Source organism: Plecotus auritus (genome assembly GCF_963455305.1).
Source record: "Plecotus auritus genome assembly, chromosome: 4".
Classification (NCBI taxonomy): domain Eukaryota; kingdom Metazoa; phylum Chordata; class Mammalia; order Chiroptera; family Vespertilionidae; genus Plecotus; species Plecotus auritus.
This window is the reverse complement of record NC_137775.1, coordinates 40,733,626-40,756,272: the sequence shown is the minus strand read 5'-3', so window position 1 is coordinate 40,756,272 and position 22,647 is coordinate 40,733,626. Positions and strand designations below refer to the sequence as shown.

The 22,647-nt window shown below is 48.0% G+C and overlaps 1 protein-coding gene across 1 annotated transcript; it reads left to right on the top strand.

Annotated features, from left to right (window-relative positions):
- The first annotated feature begins 1,379 nt into the window (after positions 1-1,379).
- Positions 1,380-21,154, top strand: NR2E1 (nuclear receptor subfamily 2 group E member 1). The gene is made up of 9 exons (XM_080663899.1): positions 1,380-1,462; positions 6,071-6,216; positions 9,355-9,442; positions 10,845-11,080; positions 12,356-12,502; positions 14,589-14,685; positions 15,073-15,222; positions 15,471-15,576; positions 19,845-21,154. Exons 1-9 carry the CDS (start codon positions 1,438-1,440, stop codon positions 20,005-20,007), a joined length of 1,158 nt encoding a protein of 385 aa, XP_080520025.1. The 5' UTR covers positions 1,380-1,437; the 3' UTR covers positions 20,008-21,154.
- The last annotated feature ends 1,493 nt before the right edge of the window (positions 21,155-22,647 follow it).

The following is a 22,647-nucleotide window of genomic DNA, read 5'->3' as shown; positions in this document are numbered from 1 at the left end:
GAGCGTTGCCCTCTGCCGCTCCAGTGCAGGCAATGGGCGCGACCGGAGTTTCGCTCTGTTCGGGATGGGGTGCGCTTTGCCTTGGGAAGCGGGCGGCACCTTCCTGGAGGCTGGCGCCCAGGCGGACCTCTCCAGGTCCGGGGAAACGCGGAGCCTCCGCAGACCCACCCCAGACTTCCAGTCCCCACACAGCGTCCTCAGCTAGAGCCTTCCCTAGAGAGTTGCCAAAGAATAATTACTCACCTCGGGCCAGATCCAAGTTTTACCCACAGAAAGGGCGCGGAACCAAGAATGAACCTACCTCCATGGCTACATCCGGCACGCGCATTCTCACTCACACAGTCACCTCGTTCCTCCACGAATTTGTCTGGAACTCTGGAGAGAAGGGAAAAGGCGTTTTGAGAAAGCTCCATCTCCCCTCCCCTCCACTCCTGCCATGAAATATAATAATTCATTTTTGTCACAAGGGCAGCACTGTCCTCACTATCACGCACACACAGAGCCACACTCTCACATTCACACTCACTCGTCAGCTCCCAGAGCGCCTGCATTTTCTTTGGGAGCCGCTGGGAGGTTCATTAATATCATTAGCATTTAACCCCCTCCCTCTCCCCATCCCCTCCCCGCACATGGCTGACGTCAGACCCCGCCAGGAGTTGGGGGAAAAGCTAAGTGGGCCAGGGACGCCCTATTCCCCTCCCCGCGGCTGCCTGTCAGAGAGCTTCTGGAGATATTACACGGGACCCAGTCCACAGCGACTGGCACAAAGTCACGGGGTAATGAACTTCGGGGACCCTATGCCGCTGCGAGCGCGGCTCTCCCCGGAAGCCAGGAGCCGGCCGCCCGTTCCTTCGGAAGACTTCCCAGCAATCTAGTGGTCCCACTCGGCGCTCGGGCTTGAGCGGCGCCGAGCCCGTCCGCCTTGAGACTGCGGCTGTTTTCCTTCTTTCCTTAGAAGACCAGCAGTCTGCAAAGAGCTGTCCACACTCTGCATGCCTAACGTAGAGGGAGAAATTGGAGACTGAGAGACAGGAATGGAGAAAGAGAGGAATTTGGCCCTTTTTGCTCCGTAGGAAGACCATTTTCGTGTGTCTCCGTTTGTGTCCTTCAATACCCCTCTCTTGTTCTCCCTCCTTCCTCTGTCTGCCCCTCCGTCTCTCCATTTGTCTGTCCATGCGTGTGTTCATATCAGGCAACATTCCCCAAAGCTGCGGTTTTGCAAGAGCCGGGAAGAAACTTAAGGATGCTTAAATTTCCACGGTGGAACGAATTCTGAGCCCCCCGGGGAGCAGCGCGCGCCCGACACCCACCTGTCCGGCCCCGGAGCCTCGCAGGCTGGAGGGCGGCTGGAGAGCGGTGGAGCCCGGCGGCGAGGCGGACGCTGTCGGCCGGGACTCGAGCAGCGCCCACCAGCCGCTCCGCCCCGGGACCGCCAGCATGAGCAAGCCGGCCGGATCAACAAGTGGGTACCTTTCGGTCCGCTCCTGGGTCCAGGCGCGCTGCCTGGGGAGGGCGGGCGGGCGGGGAGGCCTGGGCGATCCTGCCCAGAGTATAGCGACTGGGAACACGGGAGAGGTCCTCCATTGGCGCGTGTGTTTGGCCCAGCTTCTTGCAGACCGTGAGTCGGAGCGTTTCGTGGTGAGGGAATAACAATTTGTTACCTCTGGACCTCTTGATTCCCCCTCTTTCCGGCAAGGTGGGAAGCTTGCAACCCATGCAGCCAGCCCACCAGTCCCGCGAGTTCCCTCCACTTATCACTTATCGCCAGGTGCGGGGAGGAGGGGGCGACGGGGGCGGAACTAGGCCTCAGCCCGGGAGGCTGCACCGTAATACGCTCGCTCAAAACTCCCAGCTCCGCGCGGCGCGCAGAAGCAACTCTGCGAAAAGAGGATTTTGAATGGAATGCTTTGCACCCCGTTTCTAGCTATTTCGAATAATCCTGCAAACTGGGAAGCAGAGACCATTTAAAAGTCACATTTTCCTTAATCCTAAATCCGCATAGGTCATAATTGGGGAATTTAAAGTATGGCGAACCGCTCTAGCAAAGAGAGGACCAAATCCCTAATCCCAAGGACTTTTCGAGCGGGAGCGCCACGGAGGCAGGAGTGTGCGGCCTGTTCCCTTCGCGCGGTTTTCTCCTTCAAACTTGCTTAGCTGGCGGCTGTCCCCCCGCAAGCCCAGCCGAGGCTGATACCCAGCCGCCCCTGCACGACGGCCGAGTGCAGGGCGAGGTGGAAGTTCCAGGGCCTTGGCGTGCCCCGAGCCTGCGGAGCCGAGGACAGGCAGGCCCGAGCCCATGTTGGGCGGGCGCGGCCCCAATGCTGGGATCTCCCCGGCCGTTTCAGTTCCCGCCTTCCGGCGGCCCGGGACTGCCCTATCCTGGGTCCGAGGCTGGGGGTGGCCGCTGCTGCAGTCCCCATGTCCCGGAGGTCGGCCCTTGCTGCTGTCACCTATAGCATATTTGGTGACTTGTGCTTTCCTCAACGCGGGCCCCCTCCGCTCCCCTCTCTTACCCTCATTATCTTATCGGGAGTCTGAAAGTTGGCAGAGTCCGAGACACTTCTGAGAACTGAGAGCGAAGTCCTGCCCATCCCATTTGGGTTGTTTTCACTTTGTCTGATTGTTTTGGCTTGGGTGCTGCCCTTTTAAAAATTGGAACAAAATGAACATGGACAAAAAGAGAAAAGGAGACATGTTTAGATGTAGGCAGAGGGGAGAGAGAAGGAACCTTAACCGCGGTCTGCATCAGAGCCCGCACTGGAGGGCTGGCCTACTCTGGCCTGGCTGTTGGACCCCCTGGGAAGGCAAGCGAGCTCGTGTTTTTGTGGCCCACGTTCCTGTGTGCAGGGTCCCTCTCGGGAGGTGCGGAGAGAGACCTTTCCCGTGGCATTCTGAGCCTCACGGCCAAAACCCAAGCCCCAGGCCCTGCAGGCCTCCTGCCTGTTCACCCTGACAGGCCCCTCGCCGCCCGCCCTGGAAGTAAGGCGTCTCCGACTCTTGCACCCACTTGGGTACAGAGCCGCCATGGTTGGGGGTATTTGTGAAAGGTGAGGCCTCGGAGGCGCGAGAAGGAGGGGACACGAAGCCCGTTCGCTGGGGACCAGCCCGCGTGCCAAGGACTAGGACGCCGTGGTCCCTCCAGGCTGTTAGAAAAAAAGACAGTGTGATCATCCGGAAAACTTGGGACCTTTCCAACTTTCCGAGAGCCTGAGTTTGACCACGGAAGCCTGGAGCCCCTGCGCAGTTCCAGCCTCCACTTCTGAGGTTTCTCAGGGCGAAGGACCCGCGCCCGCGTCCGCCGCGCCGCGCCGCTGCAGCTGGGCTCTGCCAGAGCGGAGGCTGCCCGGCCCGCACCCGCAGCCCGCAGCCCGTAGCCCGCAGCCCGCAGCTCGCCGCAGCCCGCGCCCGGGTCGGCCAGGAGGTCCGCGCAACGGGGGAGGGCCCGCCGGCCAGGCCTCGAGGTCTGGAGCCCTCGCCTTGCTCGGCCGTGCGCGGCCGGAGAGCAGAGCGCTGTCCGCCGGGAGCCCCGCCTGGGTGGTAACAAGACCCCGGCCAGTCACCCCTGCAGCCCAGACTAACTTCTTTCAACAGCCTCTGATGGTAATTACAGTAATCGAAGCTGCCATATATCTTTAGGCAATTATGATACACAAAAAGCCCTGAGGGGACCCCCTGGCGAGGGAAGTTAAGGACGGTTTTCCAGCCTCAGGAAACTCCCGCTAGCCTCACGTCGGAGCTCGCTCGGTTTATTAAACGAGGAGCTTTGCAACGGGGTCAACCAGCTTGTCTCGTGACCCCAAGTCACCTTAACGTGGCTGGGCAGCGGGGTCTAAGGCGCAGGCCCGCCGGGCCCTGGAATTTTCGCATTCCTCCCTCCGGCGCCCCGCCCCAGGCGGGTAGCAGGTCTCTAATCTGCCCCTGGCCAGGCACAGGCCGGGCCTCCCCGCAGCCGCCGTGGCCTCAGGGGTGCTGGTCGCGGAGCCCCCGCCCGCGGGAGCCGGGTGCTTCCTCCACCCCTTCGGGGGTTCTCTGGGGAGTGTGCCCTGGCCTCCTCTGGATGGGAAGCAGGGACAAGAACCCCTACCCTGCTTCTCCTGCGCGCTCATCTGGGCGTCTTCAAAAGTGCCCCGGGGAAGAGCACAGCTGGGCCGACAGGACCCCGAACGTGGACCCCAGCTGAGTCAGAGGGCGTGAGCTATGCACAAGAGGTTGGTTGCAAATTATGGAAACTAAATTTACTGCCTCCAGACTGCGGGCGGTGCAGCTAAGCGCGAGTCCCTGCTGGGTGGCCGCGAGCTTCCTTGGGCGCAGTGACAAGACGGAGGGGGTGAGGGACAAGCCCCGCCGCGGTCGCCCAGCGCTCTCTCCAGCCCCTCCCCCTGCACAACCTCTCCTCCCACCCTGCGGGAGGGGGGGTGCCCAGGCGGTGGTCGCCGCGCCGCGCGCCTCCCCGCCGGCCTTTGTCACCACCCGAATTCCCATGCTACTCTTTTTGACGGGTCACTGGTGGCTCTATAGGCAGGTGCTTCGGCGGGGTTGTAATTACCCCGGCCGAGCCTGGTGGTTACCGACCCCCCTCCTCCACGGGCCGCCCGCGCCCTCCCTCCACTCCCCCTTCCTTCCACCCCGGCCCCCAGCCGCCACTCCTCCAAGGCCACCGCATGGGGTGCCCGCCCGCATGGACGCGCGGAATCCACCAGCAAGTTCCCACCTCAGACGTCTCAGAGGCGTCCCCACGCCGCGCCCTCGCCACCACTCCCCCCTGCCCAGCCATTCTCACCCCGGCCTCTCCCCACCCGGCTGAGCGCTCCAGGGGGCAGCTGTGAAGTTTCATCCCGCCTCAGGCCGCCCGGGTCCAGACTGGAGGCCTTTGCATGGGCAGCAAAGGAAAATTAAATTTAAGGAGTTAATTATTATTAACTATCATTATTACTAAAGTGTTAATTAAGTTAACACTTATTCAATGCTCCCCCTGTTTGTGGGAGGAAGGGTTTCTAAGTCCCTATAAACCACTTCAGGCTGGTGGGACCCTTCTCCATTCTTAGAGAAAAATAGCTCCCTCCCTACGGAATGTTTTAATATTATCCCTTCCTTCCATACCTTCAGAGTCTGCGGACACCCCAGCCCTGAGGGGATTTTAGGGAAAGTTCTCTTCTATCTGGCGACTGTGGAAGCCAGTGGATGGGGGTGTGGGGGGACCACAGTCTAGAGAAACCAGTCAGGCCCTTTAGAACATTAGCCCGGGACAGCCGGCGGGAAAGCAGGGAGGAAGGGACCCACAGAGGATCCAGGGGGTGGAAACAAGTCTGGAAGGAAGACGCTGGAGAATGAAGGGGAGGAGGTGCTCCAGGTGGACCTGCCAGGCAGCCACACCCTTGCACCAGTCTCCTCCGGCCTGCCTGGCCCAGTGCTACTTACTTTGGGGAGAAATTTTTTTCCTAAAAGAAATAATTTCTCAAAAGCGTTCCAGCAAGCATTTTGAACACATAGGTAAAGCGAAAGTTGGGCAAGGACCACGACTCTTATTATCATTAATAATCCTAGTATTAGCATTACAATAATAATCCTGATAATAACCACCTCCAGGCGGCGGCTGGAGGAAAACCCGATTGCCTCCCAGCTGCCATCCCTAGTTCCAGCCGTGTTTGTTTTTCTTCTTTTCGCGTTTTACGTTTCCAGTTTGTCTCCTCGCGCGCTCACCAGCAACTTTCTCTGTTAAATGCAGGAGCGGGGGAGGGAGGCGGCCCAACTTCGCGCGGAGCCTGAAGGCCGCGGCGGCCTAGGCCTGCGGTAATCTTTCATTCCAAATGGGCCCCGGCGATTAGAGGAGACCCCAATACATGTAGCGGTGCATGAATAATGCTCATTGTAGGAAACTGACACTTGCTCAAGGAAAAAAAGTTTGACTATAAAATCACTTCATTATTTGCTTTTACCGCAGCCTCGGTGCTAATCCCCTCAGAGGTCAGATTGCTTAGCATCTCTCTCTCCCTCTCCCCTGTCCTCCCTCTCCTCCGCCCTCCTCTCCTGCTCGCCCCTTGCCCCTTCCCTGTCTTTTCTGCGATTTCAGGCCGCATTTTAGATATCCCCTGTAAAGTGTGTGGCGACCGCAGCTCGGGGAAACACTACGGGGTCTACGCCTGCGACGGCTGCTCGGGGTTTTTCAAACGGAGTATCCGAAGGAACAGGACGTACGTCTGCAAATCTGGAAACCAGGTACCTCAGCCAGGCTGCATTGCTCAGCTCCCCTCTGCTGCCCACCCCTCCTTTGTTTGTGCCCAAGGACGGCTCTGCTCAGGAGAGCACAGACCTTGACTTCTCCGGTTCTCTCTCGCTCCAGACTCAACTCTTTGAGGCCCTTTTCCTTGGGCAAGGCAGGGCAGAAGCGGTGTGTGTGTATGGGGGGGGACTGTGGAGGGTAAGGGAAGACTGGTGAGTTTGCAGTAGGAAGTCTGAAGTCCCTCCTCCCCGCCCCCAAACACTTTAATCCTCTAACATTTTGACATTTGGCAAGGCCCGCTCCTAGTGGCGCCAAAGCCAGCCCAGGGGACCTAAGGGACTTAAACATCTAAACCTCAAACGTGAGCAGGAGAAAGGCTACGTCGTGCTGTCTGTCCGCCACACCCACCCCTACAGCGCAGTGCCTTCGCCACCGCCTGGGGTGGCAGAGGTTAAGGGCAGAGGGTATCCTACCCAAGGGTGAGACTCAAAGTGAGTGTTAGCCACTGGGACAGAGAGGATGTGTCCTGTGGAAGGCTGTGCCCTTCAACTCTTCTGACTCTGGCTGAGCCTTGTCAGAAAAGGGCTGAGTGAGCAGGCAGAGAAGGCTCCCAAGGAAGGAGTAACGGGGACCTTCTCCCAGGTTCCCGAGTCTCCCCTTTCTCTGCTTCGATGTGCCTGGTTGGTTGTGTTTTGGTCTTGGGCGGGCTGAACTGTCTCACAGAAACAGGGGAGTCCGGGCATGGACTGAATGTGAGCCAAAGCTGCCAGGAAGAGCAACTAGAACCCCGCCTCATCTTCCAGCCCAGAAACAGGCTTATTTCAACCTAGGGGATCAGCCTTTTGGTCCCACATTTTGCCCTCTCCTTAGGCAGGCACACAGACCCTCCAGCACAGAGCCACCACCTTGACTCCCCCAAAGACCCTGGAGAGTGTATTAGTCAGAAGTCATCCTTTGGTAACCAAACCGGTAAAACATTTTCACTAATTAATATCTATGTATAAATATGACACACATATATACATCCACATATATTGTTTGGTGCTAGTTGATGAATCTTTTTCTGAAGCCATGTCTGCTTATATCAGTTTCTGATAGATTTGGATTATCAACAAAAACAAGAAGACATCTGTATTTGGATAAGTTACTTGGAACTCTCCTGCCCTGTTCTTGTTTTATTGGGTTCACAGCTCTGTATCAGTTTCTAGCTTTACCATATGGACACATCACATTATACACACACAACACTGTAGCCCAATAGCTCCACAGGAATGTGGGATTGCTGTGGGTTGCCAGATTCAAGCAAGTTTCTACTTAAATTGTCTTTTACTTTTATGCAACGCACAGATTTGGGGAATCAAAATCTCAGATGTTAATGCTTGATATTTTCAAAGGGGTTGGCTATCAACACGCTGATGTCAGTCCAAGTATTTGTAAAGGAGTGATAATAGACTCATCAGGCTTGGTGGTTGTCTCCTTGCAGAGAGAATAAATGCACGGAGTGGAGGCACTCATCCTTCTCCCCGGGCTCCAGATATTTATATACATATGATCTGATTTGAAGACACTCTTAAAAACTAATGAAGGCTTCCATTTTGCATTAACATGTTAACAGAATACATTTGGGGAATAACATTTGATGATAGGCATATGATTGCATTTAATAATAACTTCTTCAGCCTCTTTACATTAAGCTATTACACTGGCCCGCAAAGATGCTCTGAAGAAGTCACTTAGGAACCAAAAAAAAATTTCCTTTCTCTCTTTCATTCTAAGATTAGGTAAACAATATTTCAACTTATTATTAACAGCAATGAGGACCTTTAGAAATTGTTACAACCCCCAGTCCTGTATTTATTTTAAAAATTAACATTTTTAAATCAGAGGGGTGTGATCTTATAAAACTGTGTTTTCTAATGTGTAATTATTCCCAAGGGATATTTTAGAAAATGTACTTACTCCAACTTCAACATATATAACATTTTGGTATTATGAAGCAAAATAAAAATACATTTACTTTATTCTCTTTCTTCTCATTGCAAATCTAACAGTAGCAACTCATATAAACACCAGAGAGCACCAAACTTATGTATTTTCTGTATATAATATATATGTGACTCTTTATATAGCTATGTATGTGTTTCCTCAGTAATAACACCAAATACTGAATGAATTCCATAAGAAAATTTCTCTGTAAATTTCCTCTTTTAATGGCCAACATTTCCCCATAAAAATGCATTAGATAAAATATTTATTTTCTCATGTGTCCCTGATAAATATTTCTAAGTCAGCAATTACCTCTTTTTTTCAGTTATCACACTAATATACTCACCCCATGTTATCATTTTGTCAGACAGTTTATTACATTATCTTCCTAGCCATATTTACATGGAGAGCATTTTTAGATTTTGCCCAGGCCTTGGTCTCTTCCCTTCTCACCCTTTCTTCTGGGGGACCTGCCCTCCTAACCACTCTGGCTTCTGCCTCAACACACTTGAGAATGACTATGTGTCCATGAATTTGAGTTGAGACAAGGCTTTAAGATAACTCTCACCATGCTGCTTATAAGAATGGCTTTCAGTACAAAGGTAAGAGTGAGAAAACAGGAGAGTAGAGAATACATGGGAGATATTTATCTGACAAATAAATGGGCTCACCCAGAAAGTGAAAGAGAGAGGAAGACTAAGACCCTAAGTGGAAAGAGCTAGTGGAAGGGGGCCATGGCAGGGATCCTTCCAGGCCAGCCCACTCCTGAAGGGGCGCCCAGGCCTCCTCCTATGGGGCCAGGTCGCTGTCTTGGGTCCTGAAAAAGCCTCACCCCAGTTTCTCCACTCCCGGTTCCATGGGGAGCTTCTCCTCCCAGCACAGCAGAGTCTGGCACACCAGGCGCTGTGACCCTTCGCCTGCTTGGAGAAGGATTTTCCAACTTAGCACTTTCACAGAGTCATGAATTGGTCCTCTTGAAGTAGCCCCGGGAATCCCAGCCCTTTCTTTACCTGGACCTGCTGGTGCCCAAGGACTCACTGCTTCCCGGACCCAGGTGTAGGTGTCAGGTTCTGTTTCCCCACCCAGCGCCGGCATTGCGTCACCATCTGAAGGCCCACGGGCCGCTGACGGCCTGCGCTCTGTTCCAGGGAGGCTGCCCCGTGGACAAGACGCACAGAAACCAGTGCAGGGCATGTCGGCTCAAGAAGTGTTTGGAAGTCAACATGAACAAAGATGGTAATCAGTACACCTTTTTACTCTAACAACGTTGATTGATAAGTAAAATATATGGCATTTTTTACTTATCTTAGGCATGGCAACTATCTCCCCAGCATTTCTTTCTAGATGCTGGGAATTGGCCTCAGGCTTTCAGTCATGTCCTTCCTGATCTCTTAGCATGAGCCCTATCCCGACCCCCTTGAACTTCCTAGAGCAAGGCCCATGCCCACATTGGAAACCTGTGCTCCAAAGTCACCCCCAAGAAGGCAGCGTTCCTGGGGACCCCACTCTGCTGAGAACATGCGGTATTTCCTGCCTCTCAATTACTCAGTTCACCCTCCTTACAGCCCTTTCATGGCCACTCCCAAACCTGTCAGCCTCCTGCAGGATCTCACAGTCTGGATAGTCTTTGGGGGAGGAGGAGATCAGGGACTAGGAGACCGATGTGTGGGAGGAGGGAGGACAGAGACAGAAGCACAGGGAATTTTGAGTCCCTATTTGCAAATTCAACAGGATTCCAAATTTGGCACCGCCAGTGTGGTGATCTGGGCTTCTCCAGAGCTTTCCCTTGGTTTTACAGAAAGGGGTGGAGAGGTTGGGTGAGGCCTGTGGGTGCCTCTGACACCAACTCCCAGAAGGCTCTTATACATGCACAGCAAGAACTAGGATTCTGGATGCCAGGTGGGGGCCTGGAAAGGGTGCACCAGGCTGGGGAAAAGCAAGGTGGGGTGGTCATGGCCTGGAGGGAGGAATGGGGCCTCAGTACCCGGTGCGGAGTGGGCTTGGCATTGGCGGCCCAGGTGGCAGCCCTAGGAGGCACAGCAGCTTATTGGGGAGAGCGCTTTCTCCCACCTTCTTCCCCCCGCCCCCCCCCCCCCCCAAGCAGGAGAGCGAGTCCAACCTGATGAACTTGTGTATTGACAAGTTGTCAAGTTAGGTGAAAGGAAGATTGCCCTGAATTAATTTGTTTGTTTAAGCTGTTGGTGGTAATTGTCACATCTCCCTGCCTTCCTCCAGCACACTCAGAGGTGGGCTCCCCCTGTCCCATCCCCCAGGGTCCCAGGGCTCAGGGCCTTTGCGTCTGTGGCCCTCTCTGACTTTTCTGTGTGGGCGGGGGTGGGGAGGTGGCGGTGGGGGGAGCCATCCTAGGGCCCAGCGGGGAAAGTCTGTGCAGAGACTAGTTGCAGAGGGAAGGAACGGGGAACGCGGATCCCTAGCTAGCCCCTCCCAGAGGGCTCTCACGGACAGAGAACACCTAGTCTTGCTTGAGGCATGTCATTAACCTGCTACTTGGTGCCGGGCTCCTCTAAAGCATACAGCGTGGCTGCTAGCCCACCTCAGAGCGCCCTGCAGCGCAGCAGTGGAAAACTGTGTGTCTCCCAGGCTCTGATCCCAGGCCTGTGTCCGTCTGTCTCTGCAGCTGTGCAGCACGAACGGGGCCCTCGGACGTCCACCATCCGCAAGCAGGTGGCCCTCTACTTCCGTGGACACAAGGAGGAGAACGGGGCGGCCGCGCACTTCCCCTCGGCAGCCCTGCCCGCCCCGGCCTTCTTCACCACGGTCACACAGCTGGAGCCGCACGGCCTGGAGCTGGCCACGGTGTCCGCCACGCCTGAGCGGCAGACCCTCGTGAGCCTGGCTCAGCCCACGCCCAAGGTCAGGGGCCTTGCTGGGAGTCCCGGGAAGAGTGGAGGGAGGAATGGGGACAGGCAAAAGATGGGGCGACCTCGCAGGATACTGGTAGAGCCCTGCAGGGAGCTCTGGGCCTTTTGCTCTTCTCCCTGGAGCCAGGGTTGCTCACACCTGAGTGTGCAGTACAGTCATTCTCTGAGTTGCTACAAGCGTGGACTCCCGGGCACCCTCTCCTCCCCCCCGCTCCCCCAGAGGCCCTTTCAGGGCGTTTGACGGAGGGCGGGGGAGGGAGCCCAGTCTGAGCCCAGCAGGCCGCCTAGGAACCTAGGAAGTCCCCTGCAGGTCAGAAGAGTGGACATTTGTTTTGAGAAGGAGGAGAAGAGTCCTTGAGTTGCAAATATTAGGGGTCTATTCTCTTGGGCAAAGCTGTGGGTCTCTAACCTAAGAGAGGAGAGTGGAACTCACCCCGTTGGACAGTTTGGGGAACCTGACATCATTTCCCAGTCTCCTCTCACTCACTCTCTTCTGTGCCTCATGGATTGATTTACACCAGGCCCTCTACTGGCAGGGACATAGCCAGGGTCACCTCCAAAGGCTGCCACGCAGGGACTACCCTTCAGGCTTCCAGCTGTACCTACCCACAGCTCCACTCCAGGCCAAGAAGGGATCTGGATTTCCCCCAGAGGAGGGCCAGCTGCAGCCCCACACGGCAGGGAAGCCAAACACCTGGGCACGCACGCACGCACGCACAATATTTAATATTGCTTCCTTACCCTTGATGTGTATAATAAGCTTGGGAAAGTAGTGTTATGAATATGTTGTCAGTTATGAATGGGAATGCTCTGTGAATGATTAAGATGTCTAATTGAAATATTTCCATAATATACTAATCCTTTCTAAAAATACTCATATGCATATTTGTGTTTGGGATGCCTATTAATTTGTACTTTTTTCACATCTACTTTTATGTACACAAATGTGAGCAGCTCTTATCTAAATTGGGAGACAGGCCTGGCACTTGGCTCAGCCCAAGGAAAATTTGCTGTAGGGGGTAAAAAGCCAGATGCCCCTCTGGAAGGAACAGGCCCACACAGTGGAAGTGGGTCTCCCCCAACAATTTCCCAAACTCTATAGCTATGATGTTTGGTTTTTATGCCCTTATGGCAACTGCCCATTTAAGCAGAACATCCAAATTCCTATCTCCTTCTCTGTTCTAATTAGAAAATTAAAAAAAGTTGGCTCTTCTTGCAAAGCTGTGGTTTCCTCACTCGCTGGTCTCTCTGTTTCTTCCCCACCCAGTATCCCCATGAAGTGAATGGGACCCCCATGTATCTCTATGAAGTGGCCACAGAGTCAGTGTGTGAATCAGCTGCCAGGCTTCTCTTTATGAGCATCAAGTGGGCTAAGAGTGTACCAGCTTTCTCCACCCTGTCTTTGCAAGACCAGGTATGACCAAGAGGGCCCAGAGATCTTGAGGGAAGGAAGCTGGGAAGAAGCCACAGGAGTCAGCCTTATGGAACTGTAGGTTACCTGGATAAATCACCAAGGTCAGGCATCAGTTCTTAACAGCAAGGAGGAATCTATCTTTGCTAGCTTCTTTCTACGGGTTCAAAATATCTAGCTATGGACCTTACTAAGGAAATGTAATTATGTTAATTTGGAAACTTCAGATCTGGTTTATGAAAAACAAACAAACAAGGGCATTATTTTTTTTTAGTTTAACTGAAACTTCAAATTTAATCACAAATTCTTAATGACCTTTTAAAAATTGTTAATAAAAACCGTGCTTTCTTAGAACACTGGAACTGAGAGAAATAGAAGAGTATTCTCCTTTAAGGTTTTTGGAGCTCGTCTCACTATTCTATATGCTCAGCTTTATGTTTTTCATCGTGATAGAGTTGGGGCCGCTAATTTATCAGCATATACGATTAAAGGGTGTGTTGCAGGCTAAGTTCTCTCTAGAGTCTTTAAGTCTTTTAGAGATTTTGTAAACAAATGGGCATTGCGCATAATTCTGTGGTTGTAAATGATATTCTGAGGCAATAAAAGTTTGTGCTGCTAAAAACTGCATTGTACCAAAACCCAGAAATTTTGTTGTTAGGGGCATCAGAAATGGCCTCTGCCAGAATTTTTCTAAACTTAAGGGAAAGGAAGAGAATGAAGTGTTCACAATCTTGGCTGTTACCAGTGCATTCTTGGGAATTTATGACAAATTTCCCAAAAGGCTAATAAGTAGTTCTAAAAGCAAAGGATTTATTTCTTTAATTCGTTTTATACCTAATTAAGGAATAATAGGGCTCCTTAATATGAAGTACATTTCCTACAGAAAGACCTGGCAATGTGCTAAAGACATTTAATCTTCTAGCATGGAATGTTCTTTTTTTTTTTTTTTTTCATGACCTGGACTTGCAGACACTGCCAGAATTTGATACTGTTTACCTTGCATTTTTAAAATATTCTTTTTTGTACTTCATGTAATAAAAATAAAGCATTTTGAAAATTCAACCTTTTGATTTTGGTTACAAGCCTTCACAATTTAGCTCTTAGTTTCTGAAAGGAAATCCTTTCATATAAATCATCCAGAATTGGCTGAATTTTTATAGATTTTTCAAAAAACAGATTTTTCAAGATGATTAAGTTCTATCTTTGACCAGTTTAGCTGGTTGGCTCTAATCATTTGCCATGTGTGTGTCTGTGTGTGTGTGTGTGTGTGAGAATTGGCTATTTTTTCTCTCAAAACAAGTATTTGTAGACTCTTTAATTCAAACAAAATATATTTACTGTCTGCTACTCAGCTCTTCGATGGAAACCCTTCAACAACTAGCAAACTGCAGTGAAGTGGAATCCAGTATATTCATTTGGAAAAGGAGCCAAATTTTCATTTTAAATATTCAGTAGCACATTTTATTAGAATGAAAATGACAAGCACCTTGATGCTGTCCACTTATGAGTCTCAGAAAAATCAGTCAGTGAGATGAGGTAAACTCAGTAAAGCCCGATTAACATAATTACACCCTGATTTCCCTGCATGCCTCTTGGGAATTAGTGAGATCTCTCTCTGTCTCTCTCTGTCTCTCTCTCTCTCTCTCTCTCTTCCCCTCCCTATACCCACCAGGACAATGAGGGCCCAGATTTGCAAGCTTACTCTGGAATCTTCAACCCTGATAATATCAGCATTTTATAGGAGGGGTATCCACCTGCTGAGCTGCTGGTGGCATTTCATTGAGCCTGGGTCTCTGGGAGAAGTTTCTAGGTCTTTAGAAACAAATAGATGGGAGGACCAGAAGGGTAAACCCTTTCTTAAGGGAAGCAAACTTTGGAGGATTAGAATGTCTGACTCTCAAATGCCTGTGCTTATCTATAGGCACCTTTTGAAAAAGGAAAACAAGGGAAAGATAAAAATATTCAGAGGAAAAATTACCAAGACAAGCATTTAAAACACTTTTTAAAATAATGGAAATTTACATATTGAAATTGTTTATAAATTTATAAATTACACGCTATATTATATTATACATCTATTGTATGACAGCTGATGCTTTTGGAAGATGCTTGGAGAGAACTGTTTGTTCTAGGAATAGCACAATGGGCCATTCCGGTTGATGCTAACACTCTACTGGCTGTATCTGGTAAGAATTGCACAATTTAATGACTTTGTTGTAGAAATTACCATAAAAATACATTACTGAAAAAAGAACAACATGTAAAGAATAACAAATTCCCACTGAACAATAGAGTATACCTGTCATTTATAAATCTATATTTAAATGCAAATAATGTTGTTTTGTTGTATTCATGACTGCTTGCATTGTTATTTAAATGCAAATTACTGTGTTTGTTATCATCCAAGAGACGATTTTATATTAACTTTCATACAATATAGCCAGTGTACATGGAATCAGATATCTTAGAGTGACAATTGAAAAGATATTGATATGCAGGATTTTGTCAAAAATCAATATTAAATTATGAAAATGCCTTCATATTATAGCATTTATTCCATGTTTTAATTCTAGGCATGAATGGTGACAACACAGATTCCCAGAAGCTGAACAAGATTATATCTGAAATACAGGCTTTACAAGAGGTGGTGGCTCGGTTTAGACAACTCCGGTTAGATGCTACTGAATTTGCCTGTCTGAAATGTATCGTCACTTTCAAAGCTGGTAAGCAGACACAAACCCCTGTCTATTCTCCTCCCCCACTTTTGCCACATCACTAATTCAGCCACCTCAAATTCCAGATTTGCAAAAACAAGTGATAGTTTTGAATGATGCTGAGACTCTTAGTCTGGCCTCATTTCCATAGCCATGGGGACTTGCGCATTCTTCTGCTGGCTATTCTCTTCAGAGAGGAGATTTCATATCTGCATTTCCTGTGCTGTCTATCACAGTTTCCTGGTCTTCATTTCTAGTTCCTACACATAGTGGTTCTGAACTGAGAAGTTTCCGGAATGCTGCTGCCATTGCAGCTCTTCAAGATGAGGCTCAGCTAACTCTCAACAGCTACATCCATACCAGGTGACTCTTGTTTGCCCTGAAGGTGTCCTTAAGAATGTTGTTCCCATGGTGAATGTGTGAGCAGGGGGGTAATAAGCCAGTTCAAACTTTCTGACTAATTATTCTGTTGCCAGCCAATAAAGTTACTTAGAATTATGTGCTCACCTATATCACATGGTGGGTGAGAGGAGCAAATAAAATTAGATTAGCAATTAGATTGCCAGATGCCTTGTAGCTGACCTGGTTGAACAAGATAATCCATCATAATATTTGAACACATTTGTATGAATGGACCCAGATGTGGGAAAGGTAACAATGAAGGCCAAGTGTTACAGTTGATAGAGAGTAGTGAAGTCATCCTTTAAAAAAAGGCAAGTGCCTTTCTTTGGATGCTAATCCCAAATAGAAGGACCAGAGAACTTTCTAGAGAGGCCATCTGTACCCCCATTGTAACTGCTGATTGATAGCTGTTGAGTTACTTGGAGTCATTGCATCCACCAGGTTATGTCTGGCCAAGCAGGGCGCATTGGCAGAAGCTGCTCTTGTCTATTTGTAGAAACTCTCAGTCACAGGGGCTTCAGCAGTCCTCCTCCTGGCCCACTGATGGGGAAGTCCTCCAGGAGGTATAGACCTTCTGCTTCCATTTTCAGAGGGAAAAAGCAAGACTTTAAAGAGCTGTGGAGCTTGCTAGGTCTGTGGTGGATGTAAGGTTAGAACAGAGTTGCTATTCTTGTTTATTCTCTAGGCTGGCTATTTATTTATTTATTTATTCGTGGTTATTAGGGCCAAATGATTGCTATGGAGAGAGAATGGGACTTTTAGGGTTGGAGGGAGGAAAGGGGCGGAGAGAGAGAGAACAGGAAAACTAGCTTGGTCTTAAAGGGAAACCCATGGAAGCCTGTCTCTATCCTCTCGATATCAACACAGACACTGAGCTGGAATAACTTAATCAGATTCATGGAGACTGTGAATGCCTCCCTTATACTGTATCCATTTGGAGCAATACCACTTCTGCTAGGATTTTCTTGTTTTTATTACAAATCCTCTGTTGAATTCCATTGAATAAAACTGTTCCCTGTCCATCCAATATCATTGAAACTGTGCTGTGTGCTGGTGCAATGTGTATATGTTTTTCTAAATTAAAGTGCCATGATTTTTAAATTTAAAATCCACGTTAAATTTCAATATATATATATAATAGGCACTGAATATTTGTTCAAAATTATTGAGTGAAGTAGTACATAAATTTTCCCACTAAAAATTAATTTGTATATTAGAACTGACCTCTGACATTTAGAGCCATTAAGGTTTAAAGAACATCAAACCAAGAAGAATATAAGTCCAGCCTTTGCTGGTGAGCACTGTGGGGCACCAGAGAATAAGACAACTGTCCTTTATTGGTGCATGAAGTAGGTAGAAGTATTACTCCAATTCAGACCAGAGAAGACAGAAAAGCAAAGTGGGGAGTGGGAGAGACAAATTCTAGTTGGGGGAGGCGGGGTGAGGGAGACTCTGGGAAGGCTGATTGATGGAGGGGACCACACAGGAGCTGGTGTTCTTGAATGGCAGGGATAAGGGGTGCTCCTTAGAGCTGGTAGAGGGAGGTGCCAGAGAGGTGACTGAGGAGAATCTGAGAGAGAGAAAGCCTGAGAAAATTAAAGCACAAATTAACAAAAGTCTATTTTAAAGAAATGGCAAGTATACTACTTCTCCCTCACCCGCAAAACAAGGAAATTATTCATGGAAGGAACTCATCTGCTTTGACATGGAATTCTTGTTTTATGATATCTGCCACAGCTATAATTTAATATATTAAGATCTAGACTCATGCATGTGACAAAACTGGCCATGCCTTATTTCTTAGCTCTTTCAAATCAGGATCATTCTCCTCTAGCACTTTTCTGTCTAGAAAAATAAAATCTGAAATCAAAATGAAAAGTTAACATAGCGAACAACTAATAGTCAACATTGCAAACTGAGCTCATTGTTATAGCTGTGTGAGCTATTTCTCTAATTATCTGTTATATAAGGAGAAGGCTTGGAATTGGCGTTTCACACAAACCATATGTTATCATTGAAGATCAAATACATGGATCTCTGACAGGCTCAAAACACTTATACCTGAGTGAAAACTTCCAGTTATTTTTACTAATGGATGAAACCAGGGTCATAGCTATTCTAAAATATTAATTTTGAGGAGTCAGACACATGCTCTCTCTGTGTCTCTGTGTCTCTCATATATACACACTTTGTTATTAATTCTCAGTAGTACCGTACTTCACATATAATAGACCAGTGGTCGGCAAACCGCGGCTCACGAGCCACATGCAGCTCTTTGGCCCCTTGAGTGTGGCTCTTCCACAAAATACCACAGCCTGGGCAAATCTATTTTGAAGAAGTGGTGTTAGAAGAAGTTTAAGTTTAAAAAATTTGGCTCTCAAAAGAAATTTCAATCATTGTACTGTTGATATTTGGCTCTGTTGACTAATGAGTTTGCCGACCACTGTAATAGACAATTCTTGTTGACTGACTAACCAACCCCTTCTTAACTAGAGAATAAAATAAGTGGGTGAGAATGTATTATTTATTTACCAAAAATCAAGAATTGTCTATGGATTCTCCAAAATCCATCCTTTTTCAAAGTAATCATTTCCCCCAGTGGTTCCTCACACTGGAAACTTCTAGCACATTAGTTCGATGCAGCAGATGTGGTAGAGGCTCAGCTGTGTCCCACCCATTGCAGGCTTCTCTCGCCTCTGCCCGATCCTGGGACAGGAAACAGAGCTATTGACAAGAGTAAGTGGACAAGGTGAAAGGGAGACCTGGGTCTTGGGATTTCTTTCCAGGAAACGTAGGAGAAACTTTTAGCAAGGAGAGCAAGTGGTGGGATTTAGGCCTTTAAGAAAATGCAGATAAACTTCACCATTTCCATACTGCATTAATCAATGTCGGGTGGTGATCTCCGTCCATGGGTGCTCAGGTAGCTGGGTAGTCAAAGTACCAAATGAGGCTCTCAGAGGCCCAGAATGAATTATCACCTCGTATCAGATTGAAGAGAGGGACTTTCATGTCTCAAAGCCAGGAGACAAGCGGGACGGTTGCTGTCCTGAATTTTATTTGCAGGGTGGGGTTATTGGGCAGTTAAACTCAGTGTTCAGCCACCTGACTCCTGGGAAGGAATTTTGATGTCTGTCAGTTCCTAGCACTTTGTGGCTATTGGTTGAGCCTGGCTCAGTCACAGGTTGTGATCCCAGACCTCAGTCTTTTATTTTTTTATTTTTTTTTTTTTATATATTTTATTGATTTTTTACAGAGAGGAAGGGAGAAGGATAGAGAGTTAGAAACATCAATGAGAGAGAAACATTGATCAGCTGCCTCCTGCACATCCCCCACTGAGGATGTGCCTACAACCAAGTTACATGCCCTTGACCGGAATCGAACCTGGGATCCTTCAGTCCGCAGGCCAATGCTCTATCCACTGAGCCAAATGGGCCAGGGCCAGACCTCAGTCTTTTAGGCGGTTTGTTCCAGTCGAAGGAGCCCTCCCTGGGGAGTGTATAGATACCTGATTCCAAGCAGCTGACTAAAGAAGCATCAGGGCTACTGTGAGGAGGTGGCTTATAGGCATCTGAAGGCAGTAGAAAATGAAACTTGCACATCTGAACACAGATGTATGTTGGACATTAAGAAAGGAAATTGTTAAGCAATTTCTCACATCTTTAATTATATGTCAATTTCATTGACATGAAAGTTGGGTGGCACTGCCACCCAACAGAACTTAGCCTTCAATTTGCAGTCTAATAAGAATGGAATTATTCCTGAAAGTGACTAAGTATAATGCCTGCATAATAATTTGGAGAATTTCCTAGAAAAGGAATCCATTTTATTTGAGGGAAATTGCCTTGCAAAGGAAGAAACCTTGACAATCAGAAAACATGGATACTACCACTAGCTACTGCACTAGCACCCTTATATTTATTAACTAGCCTAAACTTAGTACCTTGTTTCTTCATTTTTCCCCCTCCAAACAAAATGCAACCCCTTTGCTAATGTTGAGACAGTCACCATGTGATTTTGACATCATGTGTGTTCTCCAGGCCTGGACACTTCTGCCTGTAGAACCAGGACCATAAGTAGGGCCCGAGTCCCAGACTCGGCTGCAGGGGCAGTGTGCTATTCATGAGGCCCAGTCAGGAAACTATGCTGGAGGTGGTGTGTGCTTAAGTATGAGCTATTAATTCCCAGTGGTAATGGATCTGACCTTGCTTTCACGGCTCCTCCTATTCCAGATATCCCACTCAACCTTGTCGCTTTGGAAAGCTTCTGTTGCTTTTGCCAGCTTTACGTTCTATTAGCCCATCAACCATAGAAGAAGTGTTTTTCAAAAAAACCATCGGCAATGTACCAATTACAAGACTGCTTTCAGATATGTACAAATCCAGTGATATCTAAGCTCTTCAAGTTCCCCCTTTTCAGTATGGGATAGTCTCTGATGAACTTCTACCCACGGAGAACAAGCTTCAACTAACCAACCCTTCAGGAAGCATATGTCTGGGGGTGTGGAGCCTTCAGGAGAAACACCATGGACACAACAGTTACAGTAGCTCTGACCAGCTGCTGCCTCATCCAGGGCAGGGCAGCCCGGAAGGACCAGCTGCGTAGAGAACTCACAGCTGCCTTGCCCTGGGAGGGCACAAATGGAGGGTTGCCACAGGCCATGCCACTCTGCCTCTCACCTGGAAGATCCGTCTGAACTATCAAACACTGAAACATGAGTAGGAACTTCCTTTTCGTCTTTAGTGTATAAAATTGGGTAACCAAATATAGCTCTGTGTATAACACCATGCAGCAGCCTTGAGAACTACCTTATGAACTAGACTTTATTGTAAAAACAATGGTTAGGTTTAAAATAAAAAGTTCTATCAAAAGTTTTCCATCTATTGTAATACATCATTAAGTGGCCTTCAGAACTGAGTTAATAAGTGAAAGGTAGCTTATGCCGTGAGATTTGCTTTTTCTCTATCTTTTTTTCCTTTCTCTTTCTTTTCTTCTTCTTTTTAATACCATAGGCCAGGCAACCTTGTCAAAAGATTGGTGGACAAAAATAAAATTCTCACCAGAACTTCAGTTTGGATGACATCTCAAAAATAGAAGAGCTTTACTAAAAGAACAAAAGTCGAGGGAGGAAGACTAAAAACAGCAAAACCAAATAAAGCGGAGGTGAAAGATTGAGGCAGATTGCTGTCCCATTAAAATAGTGCTGAAACCAAAGGCAATGAAGGTCCAAGCTGGTGTTTCAGTGAGTCGCATCAGACAGGAAACCAACACAGACGTGATGCTGAATGGAACTTCAAAGAGATGGGCACTAAGAGTTTTCTCGATTGATCCACTGCTAACAGCTTGAGACTCTTAAATGCCTTTCAGAAAACTGGTTTCTAGTAAAGCCTTGAATGTGTGCGTGCACACACACACACACACACACACACACACACCATTCTACATTGTAAGCTGCTCCTTTGGTATGAATCTATACTTATGAAAATGTAGAAACAAACATTTTAAAATAGCTGCTGTACTTTTCACATTTTGATTTAGTAGTTTCTAGCACTGAGGAAAACTATTCAGCACTTGGACTATCATAGGTTGAGTAAAACTTTTCTTGTACAAAGTGAATTAACTAATTTGTGAAGTTAAAAGGTTGTACTTCATTGTATTTACAAAGAATAAAAATATATTGAATCTAAATGAATTTAAACTCTGCCTGGTTTCTTAGCCTCCTTCCCTGGCTGGTTCTTACCCACCAGATACAAGGTGGTGGCAGCAGCTGGTATAAAAATTGAAGCTCAGAGCACTCCAGCCTGAAGAACTGAACTACAAAGGCAATTTCCTTTTTACAGTGAATCCCATTTGTAAAATGATGAATAAAGAAATAAAACAAGATTCCATTCTCTGCAGCTCTCAAATATAATTGCATCTGTTAGAAAAATTGCTGTGTGAGGAAGAAAGAGGACGATTAACAGAGTCTTCATTCACTTACTCCTCTGTTTCTAACTCTCTTGCCAACATCTCAATCCTAACCAGGAACTTAAAATCATTTAATGATCAAAAAGATAAAGTGTGAAGAACTTTATTGGAGAGTAAGATGTAGAAAGTGCATTCAGATGTTTCCAGGAAATCTCAGGGCACCGGCCCACAGCCAGAGGTGGGTAGTGGAAGTCGGAAGTGCCAAGGCCACGTACCTGAGGGTTCCTCCTGGGGAGCAGCTCCAGCGAGAGTCTGGAGCAGAGGCACGAGCAACTGTTGGCTAAACTGACCTTGCAGATTGCATGTGTGGAAGTTCAATCTGCCATGTCCCTCTCATCTACTGATTCCACAGAAAAATTAGTCTTAAAGAAAAGCCAGAAACTCAAAGATGTGTGCAAGAATGTTCCTTGCAATACTATTCATATTTAATAACTAAAATGCCCACCAACAGAGAATAGATAGATTGCGGTATATATAGACAGTGTTACAGTAGTTAAAGTGAATAGACTAGAGCCAACATGTCAACAGGGGTAAATCTGAAATACAGTGTATTGGGTGGGTGAGAAGTGAATTGCAGAGGATACATGCAGCTTGGTATTTCTATAAATAGATCATGTTTATCTATAATAATAAAAGTGTAATATGCTAATTGGACTGGACGTCCTTCTGGATGACCTTCCGGACGAAGCCGAGGCTATGAGGGAAGCCTGGGTCCAGGTGCCAGAGGGAAGCCGGTGCTGGCAGCTGGGGGAAGGAAGGCCTACTCTTGCACGAGTTTCATGCATCAGGCCTTTAGTAGATATATAAATATAGAGCAAATGTTTAAAATGAACATGAGTATAACACTAACCGCATGAGAGTGGTTACCTCTGGGGATGGGTGGGATTGGGGAAGGGTACCAAGAGAACCCTCAAATGTTTCTGAAATGGCTTATTTTATAAGATAATAAAAGACCAGAAACACATATGAGATCAATGACAAGATTTGGTAAAACTGAGTGATGGATCCAAGGCTGTTCACCCATGTATTAGTCCAGTTTTGTTTCAACGTGCTGGAAATGCAACAACA